The sequence below is a fragment of the Harpia harpyja genome, chromosome 2, assembly GCF_026419915.1.
Source record: "Harpia harpyja isolate bHarHar1 chromosome 2, bHarHar1 primary haplotype, whole genome shotgun sequence".
NCBI classification, from domain to species: Eukaryota; Metazoa; Chordata; class Aves; order Accipitriformes; family Accipitridae; genus Harpia; species Harpia harpyja.
In genome coordinates, this window is record NC_068941.1 from 25026523 (window position 1) to 25051010 (window position 24488).

A 24488-nucleotide genomic window follows, 5' to 3' on the forward strand; every position below is an offset into this window, starting at 1 on the left:
AAAATCCTCCTAAGATTGCATGACTTTGCATAATTCTCATTACAACTAATTGGTCTTGTGCTTCTGATAAGTAAGCTTCACTGACAACCTCAGCAGGATGTTAACCCAATCCCCTTTAGTGGTAAGTTAATATGTTAAACACATCAGCTCATTTCTTATGAGACACCTCACAAGCACAACTGATTCATAACTGTAACATTACATTAAAGCACTCTCAAACTTTGGGGAAAACACTAGCTCTCCATTTCCGTGTGAGCTGCACGCCTTGTCTTCTCTCTAGCACTAGTTGCCTCCTCTGCTCTGCACAAGTCTGCAGTGACAATATTACGCAGAAATTCCGTATACCAAAACCACAACGGTAGTCACCTGACTTCAGCCTTTGCTACCTGTCTGTTATCACTACTGATATTGGAGTACAGAATGGGAACACGTTTCCATACAATGTATACAGAATCTGGGAAAGACTGAAAGATAAAAGGAGTACAACTATTTTAAACACTGAATATTTAAAATTTCATTCAGGGCAGGCTCATACTACGCACAGCAGTGTTTGTGCAGTGTTCAGCAGAGATGCTAGTTGTACCCTACACCTAGCACTAGTTCCCCAGGCAAGTAATTTTACGCAGTCAAAGGTTATGTCAAAACAAATACAAAATGAGGAAACGTTTCACATCAGTCTCTTTTATAGGAAATTATTTCAGAATGAAGTGCCACATTTCAAAACCTCACACACGTCAGGGAGTCACATAACAACGATCATTTCCCTGGCAAACTAGCAACACAAATGCAGGCCCTTTTAACTACTCATAGCCCTTCCTCTGCATGTGAAGGCAAATGCGAACGCATTAACCTTCTCAAGAAGAGCCACCAGCAGGCTTTGCACACTGTTACAGCTCTTAGGAAACCCGGTATTTGGCACCTTGTAAGTGTCAAAATTGCTCTCAAAATGGGAATGCAGAATATCTGTCTACCCACAGTGTAAACTACACATGATCTTCTTTAGAGGGGCTCATAACCTTTGTATTTTGCTGAGTTACTGCATTCAAGGTACACTATAATGCCCCACACGTCTCTAAAGCTTTAGTTTAATTACTGCCTGTGTTACTTACACATCCTGGAACTCCTCCAGAGATTTCTGTGGTGTGAAGACGTTTAATAAACTGATAATCTGAAAAGCAAGGTAAGACAAAAGGATGAAGAGAAGTGATAAATGTAAGCAGCTGAACCCATTTTGAAGTGTGTGTTAAAGGATAAACTCTGTTTTTTCACTGCTCAATTTATAGTAACATTTCTCACTTTATGGATCAGTAAGTCGGCAACATTCAAAATAAAATACTGCAGATCTCCAACATTTCTTCTAGGTGCACTTGAAATGATTTCCGAGAGAAGGATTAGTGATGATCGTGACAAATCAAAATGCTAAGGGTGAGACAGTCCTCCAAATTTTGAAGTTACAGGTTTAAAGACCAACTTCAGCTCAATCTAGCATAGCAGTTCTTGTGCTACAGCGAGAAATTTCTTACATATGAAGAATGCTCATCTGAGGGGACAAATAATCAAGAAACATCTTATTAAAACTAAACAGAAGACCTTCCTTCTCTCCGACATGGCCTCAATTCCTTTCAGGGCACATATGTGCACATGCTGACACAAATTCCATCGTGAGAGGTACTGCTTTTTAGTAGAAGCACTTTAAAACTGTAGACACATTCTGGGCAAAAACTTCTTGCATACTGCAACTCCTTTTTTACTTGTTTTTTTTTAAATTGGTTGGGCTGTTGAAAGACACTGATAAAAAGGTGTGAAACAGCATAGAGGAAAAACATGACCTCTGGGACCTGAATTTCCCATGCTTTCCTTCTGTGCGGGCAATAGAGGTAGAAGATATCAGCACAGCCACCATGAAGACAACATCTGAATGTCTCCCTCCACACCTCCATCACCTCTCTAGGCTTTCTAACAGGAATGGTTCAATATTCTGTCTACTCCACGTATTCTGACTGATTCTTGCCTCCGCACAGCTGCCTTTACAATCCTCTCCTTCCTTTGCACTTCTCTGTATAGACAGGTTAAAACTCTGACCCAACCAATGTGGTGCAATTATCAGCTCTTATGCAACATTTTTAAAATTATGTATTTAAAATTAATACCGCTCCTGCTGCCCTCCGCTCTTTCCAGTCCATTAAAAATAAAAAGTGAGAATGCATCATTCTCCTGCCTACAGGGAGAACTACTCACTCATCCCCGCATTTTCAAAACTCCGTGCATTGGTCTGACTGAGGGTAGTTTCCATCCAAGTCAACAGGGGGGAGACAGGTACTGTCCTCATCAACACAGTGGAAACATAAGGATAAGTCAATGCCCAGAAGTGGGGCAGAGGACACTATAGGTGACAAGTCCTGCTGTTTGCCATTTTAGGGTCAGTCCTTTTACTCTCCATGTGAATTTGTGATCGAGAACAAGTGTCAAATCTCACCTTACATCACACTTTTCAAGCTCATTTATGCTTTGCATAAGGAAGAAGAGTCATTGAAGGATCTGATGCAAGACTAAACATGTAGCAAACTGAAAAATTCACTCCTAATGAAAAGGAAGGGGCACACAGGTATGGCACCAAGCCACAGCAGAAATCAAGGAACTGTAGGAAAATTAAATCCTTGGGAGATTCCTTGACAATGCAACGGGGCAATCCTACATATCTCATTACAAAAAAGCAAGCTTATATAGTGTCAGGCAGATAGTTCTAATAGATAGATGGTTACAATTAACATACAGCCCTGGAATAACTCTTTTGCTGCAGTGTAGGAATACTTTCATTCGTTATGGATACTAAATGTTATACAATAGGTAGTGGGTGTAAGAAGCAGGGAAGTCTAGAACCTGCTAGTGCTGTTTATTTCAACAAGAACACTGTGATTAGAAGGAATGGCACAATGTGTTGAGGCTTTAGTCCCTGGCTCCACAACATTAGCTTACACACAAATACGTGAGAATGGAAAAGGGCTTTTGGTTCTTAATTTCCTTCAGCAGTTTTGCAGCAACCTTCACCAGGATGACCCCTCATCTTGTACAATCTATACAATGCATCTATATGACTATGTTTCAGATGAAGTCCCGAACAAGGAGTGACACTTGTGCATGGGTACTCCAACTCAAGAGGCACTGCTTTTGAGTCACAAATCCCAGTGACAAGAGGATGGAGCCAGGATTCCAACAACCACTTATCCATTTCTGGATAAGGAGCTGACAAGAACGTATTCTGCTCTCTCCTCTTCTATCACCCTAACCCTACTAGCAGCACCCTCATTTGGCATAGCCTTTAAATAAGCACATGGAAGATCCTTACTCTCTCATGTGGGCTTATAGTACCAGAAAGACTGTAGCCCTTGAGCATAATTTACTTTTCATTTCTTCTGTTTTAAAAAGCCATCCAGCAAAACAATTTTCTAACAAACCAATATACATACCGCTTCTCCAGTTACCTACTGAAAACTTACATTTTTATGATTCACACACTTCATGAGGACCAGCTCCCTGTAAGCTCGCTTCGCATGAGTTTGGTTCTGAAATGGTCTGCTGAGCTTCTTAATGGCCACGTTTCTGTCAAGGATGGCATCATATGCAGCACTGCAGTAATTACAAACACAGGGGTTATGCATCTTAGAGGATAGCCTGCATTTCTCATGGCAAATTCCTGAGCCTCAAGTCTACTATTGCCTTTTTTTTTCCACTGAGAAAAATACTGGGACAAAAGAAGGAGAGAGAGTTTCTAGTGAGAAAAAAGAAGACATCAAAAGGAAACATGTACCACCACATCAGCAGAAGACAGCATGCACCACTACTTCTGAACTCCAGTTCTGTAGGAAAGTAACACTTATTTTCAAGGGGTGAAAAAAAAAATTAAGTAACTTCAAATAAAAATACAATAAAAACTGGATGAGACAAAAAGTTGTTTCATAAAGCAACTCTCTGTGCATTGTGTACAGCGGAGAGGCTTTTGCTTTTTCTGTCATTATTAAGGACACCTTCACCGAGTGGCTCAATGAACAATTGCCCACTTTTATCTAAAATGAAGTTTGTATTTTCCTTATGATATTTCTAATGGAATCAAGTTATTTAATAATTCTTCGAGACCATATCATCCAATTCCAATAACATACCTAGAAACAGAACCATTTCACAAAATTTCTTCACCATTTCCTTCTGATAATGAAAAAATTTGTTACATACGCTTAGTTAAAAATTTTGAAAACATGAAGAAATACAGGCTCTGGTTGGCAAAGTGGGCTTTTAAAGTTGGGCTCCTAAAATTCTCCTTAAACTTTTAAATGTTTCATACAACCTTCAGTTATTTTGATAACCTTCACCCCCTATGAATTTGAACCACTTATTTTGGTGATTCAAATCTGACTACACAAATTTTGACTTCTACATTTCACAAAGCACACCAATTCTTAGAAACGTTCCCAAATGGACAGCCCTCAGACCCTCTTCCTGATTCTACCTTTTACCAAGAACGAGGAAAGGCATGACACAAGTTTTCTGCTACTCCATGAAAAGCAACAGTGTATTTCCCAAAAGATAAATCAACCAAGTCACTAGTTGTTCTAAAAATAATGACTTTTTTAAGCATCAAAATTAATATCTTTTTTTCTTATTAATTCCTGCTTATTGTAGACATTCACTGACATTCACTTAGAGACTCTTACTGACCAAGTACAGAGCAGAAAGCATGCAAGCATCAGAAGCTTAGTCACAAAGCCAACAAAAATGTACAAGTGCTCTAAATAAGTAAAAAAGTGTTGGCAATGTATGTCTTGGAAACCACACAGGTGGAGAAGAATAAGCAATATTCCAATTACACTACTCCTGCACAAATACATCTCACAATGTATTAAATGTTAATACCAAATACATCTCACAAATAAGAATAATTGTTTGCTAAAGGTGATGAAGAGTTTTGTGAAGAATGTTTTAGTCCACTCTTGGCATTTGGGGCAGGGTGGTGGGATTTCCCCCAAAAATATGTTCAGAGGGAAAAAAAAATTTCTCATGAATGCCCTTGCAGGTATTCTGAAACTGTCAGGAAGTTCCTTGTTAACATTTTCATAGTGAAACTATTTCAGATCAAAATGTTAATTTACAGAAAAAAGTAGAAATAAATACTGAATCTCCCCAAATTATCAACACTGTGAAATGTCAAGTACTGCACCTGGGGAGGAACAATCCCAGGCACCATTACACGCCTGGGGGTCAACAGTCTGGAAAGCAGCTTTGCAGAGAAGAACCCAGGGGTCCTGGTGGACAACAAGCTGAACATGAGCCAGCAATGTTCCCTTGCAGTAAAGAAGGGCAATGGCATCCTCGGCTGTGTTTAGGAAGACTGCTGCTGGCATGTAAAGAGAAGTGATCCTTCCTCTCTGCTCAGTGCAACTAAGGCCACATTTGGAGTGCTGGGTCCAGCTCCTGGCTCCCTGTACATGACAGACAGGGACATACTGGAGCAATTCCACTGATGAGCCATGAAGATGACTAGGGACTGCAACATCTACCATTCAAGGAGAGGCTGAGCGAGCTGGGGTTGTTTAGCCTGGAGAAGAGAAGGCTCAGGGGGGATCTTACCACTGTTCATAAGTATCTGCTGGGAGGAGTAAAGACAATGGAGTCAGACTCTTCCAGTGGTCCTGAACAAGCTGCTCTGGTTGACTCTGCTTTGAATAGGTGGGTTGGACCAGGTGCTCTCCAACATCATCCATTCTGTCATTTGGTAACAATTCTTTCTTATTCATTAATAAGGCATATAACTTTTATGACCCAGCTACTATCATGCTAGGCACATGCATAAACAAAGATATCGCACTCACTAGTTACAGCATGTATGAAGCAGCTCAGGTGATAAGGCTATCAAAGATCCTGCCTGATTTGACTTCATTCTGGCCAGGGAATTTCACTCAACTAAACCTGACGTTAGGAGGAACAAGATGTGTGATTTATAGCCTAATAGTATGTAGCAGAAAGCAAACCTCCTGTAGCAACTGTCAGAACTGTGTGTCTCATTCTCATTTAGTTCAGCCACAACAGGGCATCATATAGGCCACAACTAAAATACCCCTTAATTTCATTAAGAAAGTATTGAACAAATAAAATGCAAAGCCAAAGGATTTTAAAAAAATTATATTTCAACAGTTAAAGGTTTTGTCTCTATTGTTCATGGACATATATTGCAAATGTACTTCAGCAGACAAATCTCTCAGCTAATCCATACTACTTGATCACCCAACTTCTCTTAAGAAGAAAAGCCTACATGAGACTCACCTGAGCTACGTAAGAGTACTTTGAATCATTTTAATAATCTTTTCTCATATTTTAATGTCATTAGTTACAGCATAAAATCACTGACTAGGAGTTAGAAAACAGTAACACTGAAAGTTTGTCTGGGCAACCATCTTCTCCAGTCTACGATCTCTGTTTGCTTTTCTGAATTTTCTCTCTCCATCAAAGCAAGAGATAAAAAAGCATCAATCTAAAATCAGAAAACCATAGGCTTCTTAAGCCTTTGGCTTTTATGATCCATTCCCAGTCCTTTACACATCACGGAGGAAAATAAAACAACTAAAGCAATCCTTTGTACAGGGATATTTACTTTGAGATCCTTGTATCTTGACTGCAGTTCTATCATTGTCTTCTATCAAATGGAAGGTGTCCAACTACTTCAAGAAGTCAATATGTAAATTCATTGCACTGAGTAAATTAATAGCACTCATGTTTTTTTTCTATTCACCAGAGAGAAGCTTTTGTTTACAGACAGCCAACTATGCATTTTACTACAATGAAATTACAGATACCACATGTAGGTCCTCTCTCTGGTGCTTGCTACACAAAATCCTTACCTTGGAACACCAAGGTTAGTATTGATGATATATCAGCCTTCTTAAGACAAACTTCAATCACTGGCAGAAGAGTGGCTGTATAAACAGGTGACTCAAGGGAGCAGGAATAAGAGAGAGAGAGTAATGAGTGTCTGTGAACTGCTCTGAAAAGGCTGAGTGTGAAAGTCATTTCAAGATCTCCAATAAGAGACTGGACTTGCATCTAAAAGCCTGTGCTTCTTTCTCTGGAAACTCTATCATAACACTTCTTGCTCAACTATGAATTTATTTTTTAATTTATACAGTTGCCTTATTTTTATAACAAAGGCTATAATTCACCCCAGTCTTGTAATAAAATTATAGTTTTACTGCAACATGAGCTCAGAAAATCCACCACGTTTACTGCCATATCTCTGGCAGCTGTACAGACAGAAAATGCAGTAAATAAACTCTTTCCCTATAAATTCTGTTTACAGCTAGTTTGGCAAGGTAAACATTAGTGTTAAAAATGCCTTTTAAAACTGTAAATAATTTGAAACAAACCTATTCAGCAGAGTGAAAAAATTTTAGCCAGATGCGAACATAAATTCATGACTACCAAGAGATATATGTAATTACAGCTATTTAACAGGACTCTTTGCTGACTTCAGCAGGGGAAAAAAAAAGGAAATAAATAAAATTCATTCTAGTCAGATTCACACAAACCCAGATCATCATTTACCACCAATGTTGTGTGCAAGTTCAGACTGTAATGATCAATGAGCAATGCTCTGTTATGATACACTTGAAGGTCCAGGCATTCATTTTTATACCTATTTCAAAAAGCAAAGAAAAGCATTCTAGTTTCATGTCCAAGTTTCTATTTCAACAGACAGTTACCAAATAAATACTTTAAATTATTCTTCCCACAGAGGAATAATTCTTTTAATCAACAATGAAACTTAACAATTATCAATTCCATTATATTCTATGCCAGAATAGACTGCCAAAACCACAGAAAACCTAATATCTTTTTTAAATCGACTCTTAGAGATGGGTTCCTAGGATAACAAATGGCAATTTTTGGTAGCCTTTAGTTTCAAGATTCTTCAGATGGGGCACACACATCCTTTTCAAGATGCTTACCCTTTCTCAAGCCACTACTTCATTAAAGTACTATTATTAGCTTTCAGATGATGGAATGGAAACCCAAAACAGGAAGGGAAGCTCCCAGCCTTCAGCCTCCTGGGGCAGGCTGTGAAATGGAGACTCTTGGCAATCTCAGCAAACAGCTTTCTATATTAAGAAAGTCTCTTCACTGAATGTTGTAGAAATCTGAAGACACTAAACATTCCTCTTACCTATCATTACATAGATATATTGTGACAAATATAGTATTAAAATCTTTCTGAAAAGCTACTTAGTATTACATCTACTTTCTAAAGTGACAAACTTTGGTCCTCTTTGCCTTCCTCCAGAAAGACTGCAGCTGCAACTGTTTATTACGAATGACTGCTATTTATATCTGCGTTACTTGACCCTTCTAAGTAAGGTAGTTTTGCCACTGACATTAGCATTCTGCCTTATTTCCTTCATCCCAGCACAGCAAGAGGGAAGAAAGCTGAAACCAATCTTGTTAAACAAAGCACTGATCTGTGTATTTGAAATACCCTCGTTATTTAGTGCTGAGATCTCCATCAGTGGAGAGAACTGGTAACCTTGAAAATGATGTTTAACAAGAACGCTAATGATAGCTCATCCCCAACAATCACCACTGATATATGGAGCGGAACATGTTCTATATACACACAGAGTTACACATCTAAATGTATATACACATATACGTAAAAAGAAAAGCAGAGATGGATGTATATATAAATCCTTTCCACAGTAGTTTCTCTGACCTCAAACTCCCTGCCCTTGGTTTCAGATAACTATCACTACTGCACTTTCTGAGGAAGTCATTTTTAGGAACAAGAGCCAAATCTCTTTTTCCTGCATAAAGCAAAATTTCTGTAAAAATGGTTTATGAAACTTTAACCATAAAATATTTTAAGTGCTTTTTCTTCTCTCTACTTAAGGTCCCATTTCAGGCATGCACTCTAACAAAAAAAAGTGAAAAAGTTATTTTGCTTTAAGGAAATTTTAAGGTGTATTCTGGTAGGGGGTTTTGTGGGTTTTGGTTGTTTGCTTTTTATGTTGTCCTCACTTATCAGTCCAAATTTTAGAATGAAATTAGACCTTCTCATTCTTACCTTTTTTTTTCCTCCTTTTAACATGTAAATTCTGAGTTTCTAAAGGCAGACATTGATACATTTCTATTTATAAACAGTGCATATTCCTCTTTTCGATAATTACTTTTAAATATTAAAAAAAAAAAAAAAAATCATTATTTTTAGAGTGAAAACTTCTCTCCAGAAAGTATCTTTAAAAATAGTGAATGTTTTCCATGACAAAGGTGTAAAAGAAAAGAACTCCATACATGCACCAATATGACCCTAATGAAGAGTTGCAGACCTGTTGTCAGGAATGGCTACTCTACGCTCCGGATCAGGTCTATTTCTCCTCAAAATGCAGAGAAATTCAGTGGCCTCTGAGACAATGTTCAGAGCTTATACTTAAGGAGACCAATACAGTTTCATAATGGATGACTGCTGCACTTTTCTTGTTACTGTATATGGTTCCAGCTATTTGTTTTGAGTTTCCATCAGCTCACAGCTTCTTGCAACCAGCTGGTAACAGTTGGATTAGGAAATACAATCAAGCTGCCTCCCCAGCTGCAACACAAGTCATCATTTACTTTTTTACTATTGCCATGGATGTTTCGCAGAATAAATAAATCAGCCTCCAAGCCCTTCCATGAGCTTCCTCATCACAGCAGAGATTACTGATTGAGCTCAAAGTGTTCCTTCCTGCACCGGGCAGCAGAGACTGGACGTGCTGAAGTGCAGCAGAGGAGTCAAACACAGGCATCCTGCTACAACAAATACCTTGCCAGCAAGGTGCTCCAGCTGGTGCCCTTTGGAGCCCCTTCCCATGCCAAGATGACATGAAACCTAAGCAGCAAAGACAAAAAGGTCAAACTAGGCTGTCACCTCGGTGCATTTTAAATGGAGCAGGTCCCCTCTTTGGGCCTTTGGGAACATTGCAACCAAAGCAAGGTAACTCGCTGCCAAATATTCAACACATGATCTCTTATCCTGTGTTGGAATGAAGTAACATGAGAGAGGACAGAAGTGCTTGAACCTTTTGGGATTATCATCCTAGTTCCCTGAATGAGAGTTCAACATTGCTGTCAAGATCATATAGTGAATTCTGTAGCACTTAAACTTCAAAGATGTACCATTAAAACTGGATGATTTTAAGACAAAAGTTCAAAATGTGTGGCTCTATTTTACATTTCAGTGTTTAATCAGGAAAGACAGGTTTCTTTTCAATGAAAACTTAGAGAATCAGGCCCACCGTTCAGTGTGCACATGCTTTCATTTATTTAATAAATATATGGCAGGCAAAATCCAGATAAAAACAGAAAAGACATGTCTTGCTCTCTGCTTGCAAAATACTCTTCATTTAGAGTACTGCACTAGAAAATGCTTGCTCTCAAACTTTGCTTGTAAGACGGTTCTGATACTGAAATAAAGTCCTCTGAAAATGAAGTTTATTGTCCAATTCATATGATGGATTTTACATTTAGATATTAAATATTTTAGAACAGAGAAGAGCATATGTAGCACATTTTGACTAAAAATGTCCATGTCTCCTGTATCATTTCATTACAGTGTCAATGAAATTATTACTGTAGCATTTTAAAACAGGTTTCTTCACTTCACTACAACATACTTATTCTATTTCCCACCTTGCAAAATACAGCTCTCTAAAGGCCCTGGTTAAATGGAAATATGTTTTAGTTGAGCTACACTTTTTCAGAAATCAGACCAAAGCTCTCTGGTTATCCATACATTAAACAAAAAAAGGTGATTTAAAGAGCTCTACACACATTTCTGTCTGAAAATGGAAATGACCAAAAAAACCAACCAACCAAAAAAACCTGCTCACATGACCAGTCGTAACCGTACTTATTGAAATGGGAGTCAAACAGACAAATCTTTGCCATAGCTAGAAGAAACTACTTCAACAGGAGTCTTTCCTCAGTCAGATCTGTGACAGTGTATGCCTAGGTATTTGTGATCTTAAAGAACTTGTTCAGAGATCCAAATGCACTCCTGTTTATTCTTAAAAAAGCAAACACAAAGTCCAAGCTCACAACTCATCCAGTCCCTTTACTGTCACCCATAAAGGATTAGAATAGTATCATTTTCATATCCGTGACATCTGCAGCCCAATTTTGAATCCATATTACTCATTCTGTTTAAAGTACTGGAGTCATTGCCTGAAATGTCAAAGCCAAGCAGCCCTTTCCAGCAAAGATAAGCTGGGAAGCACAATGAATTTGTATTTCTAAGGGCAACTAGATTTGAAAACTTAGCTGTGAAATCTATTTTACAATTCGGTCATGCTGAGACAGCTCTCATCTGCCAAACTTTCAGATGGGTGGTCTGAAGGAAGATGATTGAGACATCATATATAAGACAATGTAAAAGAAGTTGCACAGAAAAAAAAAGGCTGGAACGCTTATTTTTAGTAAACATATTTACAATAAAAGTTCACTCAACATCTGTCACTGGTGGCTCCAAATGTGCTATATTATAATTTCACCAATTATACTACTGGGTAAAACTGTAAAATAAGAAAATAATTCACTATGAGGCAAAAGAAGCTACACACTTGGAAAACTGCTGGGAAAGAGGAATCACAGGCTGGAATCTATTAAGAAAAAGGAGGGTCTGCAGTAAAATTTGCCCTCTATTACTGGCTGACAAATTTTTCAGTTACTATGCCAAACCTGCTCTGCTGACACCTTCTTTTAAAACAATTACACAGGTGAAGGTATCAAATTTGTTCAGGTTAACAAAGTGCTCTTCCATCAAAATCTCCAGTAGTTCTTAAAAGTGACTATCCTCTCCAGCTCCATCACCACCACAAACCACAAGCCTGTGTATAGATGTATAGAGAAGCTCCACACCTTGCACAGACTAAAATCTCTTGACTGAGCTGACAATTCAGATGCACAAGGTTATGCCCTTTTGGCTCAAGCTGTAAAAAAATACCTCTGTGACTCTCATCCACAGCTGGACTTCAGTTTAGTTATCTTTCTGATTACGTGAACTGGTGATGCCCTAGCAAGAACCATTTCGGAATCTACTGATCAGCTCTGTATATTGATGCAGGATAAACTCTTTTCCCATGGCCATTCTCACTCACAAAGACGGTGCAGGGATATGGTAGGAAAGGCAACGTAGAAACAGCTATACTGTTCACACACTGCCTGGCACACCTCTCATAATGGGTGCCATTTTAGTTTTCCTGGTGACTAAAATATTCATGAGGATGCTAAATATGAAGTATGTTTACATACTTCTCATCTGTATATACTCTGCTAATTCTTTATACTTGGCTCTGAAAGTGACTCGGTTGTAGAATCTTTCTGAATAGAACTGTAAAACCAGTACTTTCTGGTTCTGCATTTCTCTTGTCACTAATTCACTATATAGTCTGCTAGCTCACACTAACTTTTATTAACTGCCAGCCTTGGAAGTTCAACCTGGTCAGTGAAAGAAGCCAAGTTTTTTTTCATTCTGCTTTAAAAGGGCTCTAGGCCAAAATGCTTTCCCTTACATGTCACACATGTAAGAGATGACAGTCTCATGGTTTCCAAAGTATGCTACACTACTCACTCTTTGTATGCTCAAGATTTACCAAAGCCAGAGCAAGGTAAAATTTTGCAAAATGGATCAGAGCTGGGGGTGCCTATCAATATTCAGTGGCAGGAAATACATGGACAAAGGAAGTTAAAGCATGACTTGTAGTTAAACCATATTGAGTAAATGTTTGCCCAGTGTTTGGAGAATGGGTATAAGACACTAAATCTGGTAAAGAGATCTTGCATTCAGTACTCTGAACTGTCAGCAGGGTATATAAACTTTGGACAGTTTTCAAGTTGTGTTAAGTATCAAAGCCAGAAAAAGTTCAGTTTCCTCATTTAACAGCAATTTACAAGACTAGGGAAATACGGACACCGAGGCAGAGTCTATGCACCTGGCAGAAGTTGAGTACCTAGCACATTCTGACTGTCAGTCACATGATAAATCTGTTATTTTTGGATCTACAAACTGAAACAGAAAACAGCTACTATCTTCCATAGCCATCTCACGGTCATAATTTAAAAGACTTACTGGCCTGCCTGACAAACAGAACAAAAGCTGTCAGTTTGGAGAAAAAGAAACATTATTTCACAACCTTTCTTGCTGCATTTCTCAACTGATTAAAAGTCAAAATTCAACCAAGCACTGAAAACGTATTGTCAGTTAGTCATCACCTGCAGTGTGATAATCATGGAAGGAAAAAAAAGCCAATGTAAAAAGGTTAACCCTAAAAAGGCTACTCAGATTCTAGTTTCCCCAAACTAACCCTGCAATCTCTGCAAGACTATTCTAAGCAGACAGAAACAGAAGATCGGAGATGCTGAAATGTCACTTGGTGCTGTTGTGGGAGGGAAGAAACCCAATGCTGCCACATGTCACCTTTACCCTCCCAGCCAAAGGGCTAGTCCACAGCCTGCCCCTACGCCGACAGTAACTCAACCAACCCAGGTTGCTCTAACTCATTCAGCACTCTCTTGTCCAACTGGGGTAATTCTGTATCTACAGTCTCTCATACTGAGGGACATCTCTGACACAAGTAAGATGCTAGGAGGTAAAACTGATGGTTTGTAAGGATACAAAATGTTTTTACCTGCTGTATAACAAGCCAAAATGCCTTTGTTCAACATGAACAAAATTAAAAATTACTTAAGTTTCCAGAGTTGCTCTGTTACACCAGAAATTTCAAGATGTAGATGCTCTGACACAATTTTAAAACAAGATTTTTGTTTGACTTACAAACCCTACCCCCTTCTGTGGCTCATGGTGAATTAGCGACCCCAGAGCTACAAAACTTATTTCCAGTTTGTAAATGGGCACCAACCAATTTTGGAAGGAAAAGTGTAATGCCGTGAATCCAGAAAAGAATAAAAGTAAAAAAACCAATCCAAAAACCCCCTCGATGTCCTGTTTGCCACTTGCTTTCACTCCTGCCTTTGAGTCTTCCTCCTTTCTGCTTCCCTTCCTAACTGCCTCTCTCTTTATTGCCAACTCTTGCCCATTCTGGTGAGTTTTCCCACTCATGTCATGCCAGGCATGACTCACAATGTTCACAAACATCACCTAAGCTTCATACACAATCTCTTGTTTCATATTGTCTTTCTATTTTGCACAACTTCTGTTATATTCCATTTTTTTGGCTGTCACTGTTTTTTATGATTGTCTGAGGACAGCAGGTCCTGGGACAAGGGACAACTTTTTGCTTTCTGTAAAGAACTGTGAAAATCTGTAGACCACATTAATATCAGAGAATAAATATCAACAATACATGCTGACAAAGAAAATGGAATTATCTGAGCTGCATTTCCTTCCAGACTGGCTCTGGTTTTTCTATTTTTGGTTCCATTGCTTCTTTGTTTTGATACCTGTCCTTTTATTTGGATGCTTTGTCCTACAGGCCTACCTCTCTGATTCCATATGGTCACAGCTATTCTCCTATCATGGGAGAAACCCCTTGTCCCTAAGAGGGAACAGAAGCGTTCAGTGCAATTGTTCTCATGTTAAATACATGGTAATCAGTGATGATGATGCAACAGTCTTCATTTCAGTGGTGACAGGATTTCAAGTGAATGAAATAAAAGGTTAAGTCTGAACTCAGTTAAGGAATGGCTGCAATGCACTGACAGTAGTTAATTCCAACCCTGATTTCCTCCTTGAACTGAAATTTGTATGCAACTGAATTCCAGGCAGACAACCTGACACAACAGGAGAAGCAAGGAGAGTCTTGAAAAAAATCTGTCTGATATGTTGCAGTGTAGGAGTGAGATAGAACAAATGTGAGAAAAGGGAGATCTGACAGTGACCAAAAGGAAGTTTTTGATGGGGTAGGAGCAGATAGGTGCCTGACATCTGTAAAGGGAGTTATAAAATGTTACTGCCTGATAGCGAAAAGTGTAAATTAAATTGAGATTTTAATCAGCCAACACAGAAAGAGCTTAAGTTACACAAAAATCAGTTACTTCTCTGCAGCCACAGAATTTACAAACAGCTGATAAATTTTTTAATGGCTCTAACAGGATCATAAATGCTTATCCAGTCATGGCTATGAACAAACCCACTCTATACCTAAGAGTTGTACTGAAAATCCTGGGTGTCAACGCTCTCAGATGAGCCTGACCGTGCCTTTATAGTACTGTAGTTTATGACCAAGTGAAGTGAGTATCGCTGTCAGGGTTCACAAAAACAGGTTGCACAGAGATAGCTTCTACACCAACTTATTTACACTTTTTTCCATAAACTTGCAGAGAGAAAATTTGGAATAGATTTTGCCTGCTTAACTATTGTAGTCATAGAAACTACACAGGTTCTTTAAGGAGAAAAGAAGAAAAAAGGATAGTCAGAAATATAGGCAGTCTGAGTATTTTAGAGACAGAGACTCTGATCTCTTTGCTAGGAGACCATACTGTGGCACGTGTTATTATACATCATTTGTGATTACCAGAACCTAAATTATATTTGAGATTTCTGTGCACAAGCAAATGGAAACAAAACACAAGAAGACAAACATGAAACACATGGTGGCTTCCTGTCTATCAGGAATCTCTTCAGTTAGGTAGAAAAAGGACATTACAAAAAAGAATTGAGAAATATTTTTTGTAAAGTAATTACATGTAAAAAAAAAGATAGGACAATAATTCTTTTTCAAACATTACATCTCAGGTACCCCTGTCATATAAAAATGGGTCTTCATTCTGCCTCAGGTGCTTTCATGCACTGCTACTGGATATATACCTTTTTTTTTTTTTTTTTGCTTCTTTCCCACTTACATTAAAGATAACAAGAGTAGGTAGAAGAAGATGTAAGAATCAAAGCAAACACAGAATAGAAGCTGCTTATTCTTAAAGACAATTAACTTATCTCATTTTTCAGGCGCATTATGTATAGTTTGACATATGGCAGCTGTTCTCTATGATCCTAACAGCAGTTTCCTCCACATCCAAGCTAAGTTCTTTGTTGAGGCCATAGCAAGAGCATTGCAAGACATTGCCTCCTCCTCTCACCCCACATCCAAGCAAACTATCTCTGAATATGTGTTACTATGGAAATTCTAATAACATCACCTTAAGAAACACAAATCTGACCAACTTAGATAAGCACCTTCACTCAATATTCTGGAGCTCAAATCCACAGAGATACTCAATCTTTGCTGTTCCCACTGGGCGTCTCTCAGCACCTTAAAATTCACTTGCTGGTGATCCAGATTCAAAATACAATTGGGAAATTTGCTATCTTTCTGAAGAATCAAGGCATAGATATATCAGAACAACAAACCAGAATGTGCGGTTCCAGATGTACATCAGATGGTGATCAATGGCTAACTGAACACATGCAATTAAACTTTTGGCATTTCAGAGCAATGACACGCTAGAAAATCCACAGAATACTACAATGTGAATGCAAATTGGTAGTTGGAGAAAAATCCTGCAATGTACAAATGAATAAGTGAGGCTTGAAGCTTGCTCTGAGTTTACTTATGGTATTTCAACATTTAAGAACTTCCCAAAGTGAAAAAAAATCCTGTCAATAGTTTAAACCACTTGTTCTCAGGAGAGAAAAGAAAAAATCTCATTTGGTGTTGCCATTGTATGAGATGATATTAGCACTGGGAAACATCAGATAATTTGTTTAAATTTACATGCTTATTTCACTAACAGTGCAGTAATACTTCACAGTACAAACTGACAGCTATTTTCTACATTACTCTCTCACAAACCACTTGTAAAACTCTCTAAACATTGTGTTCAAAAACCTCCTCAGGAGCGGAGTGTCAAAGCACATCAACAAAGCATGCAACAGCATGAGAAAGAGAACACAAGCTGAACTAATGGATACAATTTGGAGAATCTTTAACAGAACGGGATAAATCTGCAGTGCCAGCCAACAGAATGTTAAGCACAAAAAGTCTGCAAGATGTGACTGTGTAACTGAAATGCAAAGTAACTGAACTCACAACACACTCAGTACTGATCCACAGGAGAGACTGGGACTGACAAAATTAACACTGCCACTCCCTTCAGGGCCACTGAAATTCTAGGCATATCAGGATATGTGCTTCACTTCACTTTTCCTCTGAAAGACATGTATTATTTATTCTCCTCTTCTGAGGAAAATTAGTGATCTATCCCGTGGTGAGAACACCTCTGAACTTTAATGGAACTATGCCAGTTTATAGAAGTGGAAATGTTGACCTCTATCAAGGAATACAGTATTTCAGTTCAGTGGCACAAAGAAAGCAAAACAATATTACTGGGATAGCAGGGTCATGATGGAGAAATATACTGATCTCTCAAGAACTTTAATATGCCAGTGTCCAGCTAAACAATACAAATGAGGTTGTGCATTAACTGTAAGTCACTGAGATGTCCACTATTCTCTGTCTCTTTTCCACTGCACCATAGTAAAAGCATAGACTATTCTTCTTCTTTGATCAGTGTGGGCTCAGAATTAATTATGCTCAGAAGTGCCAGCTCCTCTTTTCCATGGCTTTTACTATTATTCCCATTGCAATATCACTTTAGAACCTTATACACAGACCAGGAGTCAATTGTGCTACACAAACCCAGAACTGAAGGATAACCTTCATACAAAAGATCTCAAGTGGTTTTGCAAACTCAAAGATCTGTTCTTCATCATTTACAGGCACATTCCACACAGAAGGTAGTCATATTAAATTAAAATCTATTTTTAAGTGGTTCTATTGATTGACTATGTTCACATCTTCACAGACCTCCACCAGAGATCTATGGGATGGAAGAGGTTTCCCTATAATACTTGTCTTAGTATATATAATACATGAATATATAGAGAATTAGAGCAAGTTTTAGCCAACTCCATCTTAACAAATGTCCCATTACCAGTATCATGACACAACAGGACACTTCCCTATGATAGTTCCAAGGAGAACAGCAGCAAAAAAACCTTCATACTGGACATCTTGTAGTGGACAGTATCTGTTGCATTCTTCCTCCAGCCTTTGAACACTATGGGAAGAGGTTGAGTCACCATCCCTGGAGATATTTAAAAGATGCGTAGACATGGCACTTAGGGACATGGTTTAGTGGTGGACTTGATGATCTTAAGGGTCTTTTCCAACCTAAATGATTCTATGATCAGCAGTTATATAAGCCACAACAAGGACCACCATCACAACATGCTGATTTGAAAGAACTCTGCACTCCTTAAGATTCAACTGCCAAACTACAATTAAATCAGCAAATGAGAACCTATGGTAACCTTAGGCAATATAGCAAGCTATCAGTTGACTTGCTGACTCTACCTGTTACAGGGAACACAAAGACTCTGCAATCTCCTTCATATTCAGGCTCAAAGATATCATCAAATCACTAATTCCAAGAATAAAACCACAACAGATTGCCCAACTTACTCCTTCAGGAATATATTTATAGTCTCCTCTATATCTGCAGATGAGATATCTTTCTAAATTTATAATGCATTCACTGAAGAGCTACCAGGACTCTTCAAAACTATCCTCAAACCATCATTCCTGCTCCCATACTCCCCCCTCCCCAAACATTACTCCAAGACACAAAAACTTCTTGCATAAACTAGATAGCAAAAAGCACTTCCCAGCTAACACTCCCACGGTCCAGCTACGCATCATTAGACCACATCCCAACATCATACAGCATGAAAGCCTGTCTTCACTCTTCAGAAAAAAGCAAAATAAACATTCAGGATTTCAGCTGGAAGACATCATCAGACTCATCTATTTGATACTCACCCAGACAACTTTGTCTTTAAAGCTAACACTTTCTCCTGATAATGCACGCAGGTATAGGCACCAATGTGGTCATAAACCAGGCCAAATGTCTTCATAAGCTGCTTCTAAGATTTTAATTACTTGTATCCTCAAGCCTGTAAGTGATGTCTTCACTACCTGCCATGGAAAACTGGACTTCACCCTTGCTTCCATCATAAATTCAAAAACCATCACAGCCCCTTCAAATTCTTTTTGAAATATTCCTGTACAACATCATTTTTCTAAACACCACAGGCAGTATCAAAAATATCACAGGCAATATAAAAAATGATAGCTTGCAAACCACAGCAGAAAACCTACAGATCAATTGCCTTGCTTCCAGGCAAAAAGCATTCATTTAAAACACAAAGAAACATCCACTCCAACATCAGCATATTTCTGTTGATTTTATGGAACGTGAGAACTCCTCTCCCTCCACCCTCACCTAAACCAACCATACCCGCAGGCTCTAAGTGACCTGTCCCTCTCTCTCTCTCCCCGCCTTGTAAAATAAGGTAGTTGACAACTCCTAACATTGCAGAGGGGTATCAACTACCTCTTCTCTCAGCAGCTTAAGTGGCACGTATTTAATTAAACTCAGAAAACTATTCTCAACTCATTTTACCTTTGACGTTTTCTGTTTCTATCCCAGACTTGAAGATCAATTCATGTGGTTAAAAGCCTGCATAGTTTTTACAACTACGGCTTGGTCTAATAAACTACAAGCTCTGTTTCAGCTATGCCCCATTGTCACCACACCTATAACAACATGATAATTTTATGCAAGTGCACCCTATATAGTCTTTCTCACAGATTTCACTGTGATGCACAGTGAGCAAACAGCCTACACTTGCATTAAGAGTAATTTTTGCAGAGTGAAGAGGAACCTCCCTGCTCAAGACATTCCAAGCAGCTTTTTCTTTCTTCCTGCTGGCAAAAATAATCTTGTGAACACAGTTAGCACAAATCCCATTGAAAGCTCCTACAATTAATTTCTGAAGATACCGAATGCACTATGTCTACAGCCAATACCACTTTCTCACCAAGTTTATAATTATTTCACATGGGCACAATCACAACTAACACTCACATCATATGGCTTTCTCTTTTTCACATAATTTAATAAATTATCGTCCTCTGAAGACCTTAATATCTTTCTTTAATACTTCCATATCAAGAAAATTATTTTGTCTTTGATGTAATTTTCAGAATAATCAAGTGGAATCAAGTCCCAACTTCTTTCATAACCACATTCCCTGCTTTCCGTGCCTGCTGCTGTTCCACGGCATGAATTATTTTCCAGCTAAATTCTCCTGCTTATGTTGACATCTATTTATAGAATTCTGTGAGAAAGATTTCAGTACTCTGTGGCTTTGCCTAGGAACCCAGCAACACCAGCTTCCAGAGCAGCCTGAAAAACATCATATCTCTCCTCCATCTCCCTCTGCCTCTACAATTACCTCTTGGGCTGCAGACAGTTTGCCTGTCCAAGTATATCCAGTAAGGTGCTAAGGCAGCCAGCATGCTGGGCACATGGGGTCCCACATCCACGTTCAGAGGGAAGCTGTTGCTAGCAAGTGGAGTTTGGTCCTGAAGTTAGTGCTGAGGCAGTCCTTAGCATGGAATATCTTGCACCTGATTGGTACTGAGACATTTGATGTCAAATTATTGAAAAATCTATTATTAAATAGGCCCCTTTTTCTCAAGACGTAGGAATTACAGTTGTGTGGCCAAGTACTTGACAAACCAGAAAAGTCATCAGCAGCGCAGATCTTCCAGCGTGGGGAAGACAGCATGGACTCCACTTGCCAAGCTGCAAAAATTTAGACCAGTCAAGCAGCAGGCGACTGGCTGCAACTGCTGGCAGCTGCTCAGTCCTGAAAGGGTAGTTAGCATTTACCAATAATACTCTACCTTTATCACTCCATAAAACCAGATGTCGCTATGCACTAAAGCTGTCTCCAGTAGCTGGGTAGCCCGTCACTCCAGCCAGACAACAGGTAGTGTCCTTTTACCTACAAATATCTGGAAGGAAAATCCAGAAATAGTGCATGCTGTGAGAGGTCTGAGCCTAAACCACTCTGAGCTATCCTACTTCTGTCTGCCCTCGGTAGAAGGAACAATCAGAAATTACCCATTCAGCTCCTACACTTCTGCTAATTCTGGCACTAAGAGACAGAATTGCATCCCAGATCTGTTATGCTTCCCGAACAACAAGTCATTAAGTATAAACAGAGCTACTGGATCTAAAAGAAACTACGACCTAGGTTTTTCCCACTGTTTTCATAGAGGCACTCCTCATGGCTATTCTTTGCAAAGGAACAAGATGAGCAGGGCAAAATACCTCCCCCACCAGAGCTAGCAGCACTCCACAAACAAGCAGTTTTTCAGTATATTTTTTTCCCTTAAATTAATCTGCTTTTTCTAGATATAACCATATATCCATCAAAATGCCTATAGTTTCTAAATAGTGTTTCTACTGTAGAAACTTACACTATTTAAGTTTACTATGTAAACTTATTATTATTACTATATAAATATTATTATTATTATGCAAGTAGAAACTCACACAACTGATTTCTTTTTTTTTTTATTACGTATTGTCTTCCCTTAGCTAAACTACATATATTTATCTCACAATTTTTTTCATTAATTTCTCACTTCACCATTGATTCTTCATGTTTTGCTCATAGTTTGTTAATGTACTTCTGGTAAATTATGTCTCATGACAGGCAGATTACAACGTAACACATACTAAGCAAAAATGCTCATTATCTTCCCCATCTATCATGTAATACAGAAAGGCCTTCTATGGCCTCACCGTGCTGCTCAGCCATTTCAGGGGATTTGTGTTAACTTTCACTTGAACTTACTTGTTTCCTGATTTGATTTTTCTTTCCTAATGTATTCTTAATGTTTGCCTATCAACTCTTAGTATGAAAGACAATTCACAGGATGTTATTGATTTTATTTAGCTTAACTTCTGGGTTTTTGCTGCTTATAATTGATCATTACAGGAATTCAGTTGCAGAGAGGTTCAACAAAATCTGATTTCCCTCTAAAACAAATAGAGGATAGTAAGTAAGAAGAAAAAAAAAAAATCTGTTGCTATATATGGAAGTGGACAAATAGTGCAAAATGAACATTAATAGTACTCAACACAAAGTATGTTTCTTTCCCAAAGCTGATTTTAAACTAACCTTTAGCCCTTTTGTGTTTAAGATATGAAATAAAGTACTTGATCATTTAGATCAATCTTTGGACTTGTGTGGCCTCAAAGTATACTAAACACTGGAAGTGACAGACTGAGACTTAAGGATGTGTTGCTAATTGTTGTGACACTGTCAATTATAGTGCCAATGCCAATGATCCATGGAAGCCCACCTGCCCCTAGGTTAAAGGAACCTGTTGCTTTACCACTGCCTCCAACTGTAATGTAACACACTACATCAAAGTCAGAAAAGAGCAGTGATAAAGACAACAGATGGAATTAGACTTCATCTCTGATCAAGTTATAGATAAAAGATTGTGTTAGTTACCCTAACGCCTCATAATTAAACAGGTAACAAATGCTTGCACAAAGACATTTTAAATACAAGTCACTGAAATTTAAGAGCCATATCTGAAAATGCAGAGGCAAAAGCCAACCAGGATATCACAACTTTTGAACATAATAATTTTGAATTCCATAAGCCTTTTGTATTATTTAGAAGAGCTACTGAATTTCTGTCTTTTGTTCACATTGCTCACATCACTGCAATGTCTCTTTTAAGAAATAAAGGAAACATTAGCAGTTACCTTGATTTGAGAGGCTCCCATTCTGAATAGTTGAGAATTCTATGGGATGTGACAAGTTTCTATATTGCTCTCAGTGACTTTTACTGTACAAAGACTAAAATTACAGGGTTTACTTGGGGTATTATTTGCACTGCCTCTGGAAATAGTGCCGCAGTTGTCAATTATGGTAAGATGTTTCTCCTGCTTTCTTGCTAGTTACATTTTGCTATGTGGAGAAACAAACGTAGTGCTGTCATTCTCACCAGCAGGAGAATTTATTAGCGAACCACTAGGCTCCTTCTGCCTCAGGACGTCCATTGCCTGACTGTTATTTTTGCAATTTTAGACAATGTCTGTAGCCAGCAAACTGTGAAGAAATGCAAAAGGCAAATCCTATTTAAAAGCATAAGAGAAACTGCTGATACTTACCAAACTATTCCCTGAGCCCCAGAGCCAATAGGTTTCAAGTTCTGGTAGCGTTTGAGAACTGTGAAGGTCGAGTCACCTACTTCCACGCTGTAGAACTGGTTGTCAACTTTGCTTTTGCTCATGTTGTAATGTTTGGCAATATATGACACATCCACTTGTTTCCCAAATCCCTGTTGTACAGAAGAAGGGAAGGGGGGAGGGAGTGGAAAAAACACAGAAACCGAGACTGGTAAAACATCACAATACTGATAAAACACAGTCAGCCTAATTCTCCAGTATAAATTCTTGTCATTTTAGATTTACTGTCACAGATCTACATGATCCTCAAACACTCTCAAATACTGTATCAAACCTTCTTTCACCCAGGAAGTAACCATAAAAAGGCACTGATTAAAGAAAGTTAGTGAATTCTCCAGCTGATGTTTGTGACACAGTTACTGCTTGCCATTACTGCTGCTTTATGACTACTGGCTTACGTGTTCATGCTGATTTTGCCTTCATTTGTATTGCAATAAATACCTTATTTTAAAATGAGAAGACTTACATCGGTGTAGAAGTGGGACAAGAGACACAGCAATTAGGCTCTCCATCATTGGTCAGCTAAAGCAAATAAGTCTATTCACATGAGCACTAAAACCTGCCCTGAGCACATGATAAAGGCCTTGAGAACCTTTCAACAGGAGTTGAAAAAGAAACAGTTTATGAGATGAAGTGTGACCTGACATGGCTCAGCATCATGGAAAGTATTCAGCAGCTCAGGAGATCTTCCCAAGTTCTGAGTTCTGAAGGACAGAAGAGTTGCTCTCGTGACCTGACGAATGCGTTAGTCCTAAGCAAAGGCTAAAGTTACGGTAAACTTTTTACACACTGAAGCTAGCGCTGCAGTGCTGTAACCTCACCCAAATTTGTAGAATTACTATGCAAAAAGTTACATTATAACCATTTTATGAGCTCAGTTCCCTGAAGACTATGGAGTGAAGTATATAGTAATTTGAGATAAAAATCAGAATTTACTGTTTGTAATTTAGGATTCCATACTACCCGATGCTGAGCATAGGATGCAAAAGTTCAACAAATTACAATAGATCTGTCCTCAAGTAGCTGACAACTCACTTATGGAAGTCAAGACCTTTCCAAATGCCTTCTCTAAGGAGAGACAAAACCCAAATGTGCCTCTCTCTGCCTGTGCATTTATTTTCAGTGCTCGCAAACACAGCTTCTAAATTTTATTTGCTCTATTATAAATTACTTTCCCCCAAAAATCTGAATAATCAACTGTGTTATGTGACTATGGACTACTAAATTGAATGTTGATGGAGCAAGGAAAAATCTAAAGTCGATTTAGAGAATACTATTTTTTCGATTTAAAAGGACGTAATTCCAGTGTTCCATGAAGCTGGTCATTAAAAACAGATA

The 24488-nt window shown here is 38.5% G+C and overlaps 1 protein-coding gene across 8 annotated transcripts in view; it reads right to left on the bottom strand.

Moving 5' to 3' along the window:
• Positions 1 to 24488, bottom strand: part of MAPK10 (mitogen-activated protein kinase 10) — a 182685-nt gene that overhangs the window by 57805 nt on the left and 100392 nt on the right. For 7 of the 8 annotated variants that reach the window (XM_052773090.1, XM_052773105.1, XM_052773086.1 and 4 more), the window contains 3 exons: positions 23073 to 23242; positions 3498 to 3627; positions 1110 to 1168 (listed from right to left, as the gene is read on the bottom strand). In XM_052773090.1, the coding sequence (XP_052629050.1) occupies positions 1110 to 1168; positions 3498 to 3627; positions 23073 to 23242 (359 nt within the window). Of the gene's footprint in view, positions 1 to 1109; positions 1169 to 3497; positions 3628 to 18848; positions 18943 to 23072; positions 23243 to 24488 lie in introns of those variants that run through there. The other variant, XM_052773131.1, reaches the window with a different exon arrangement.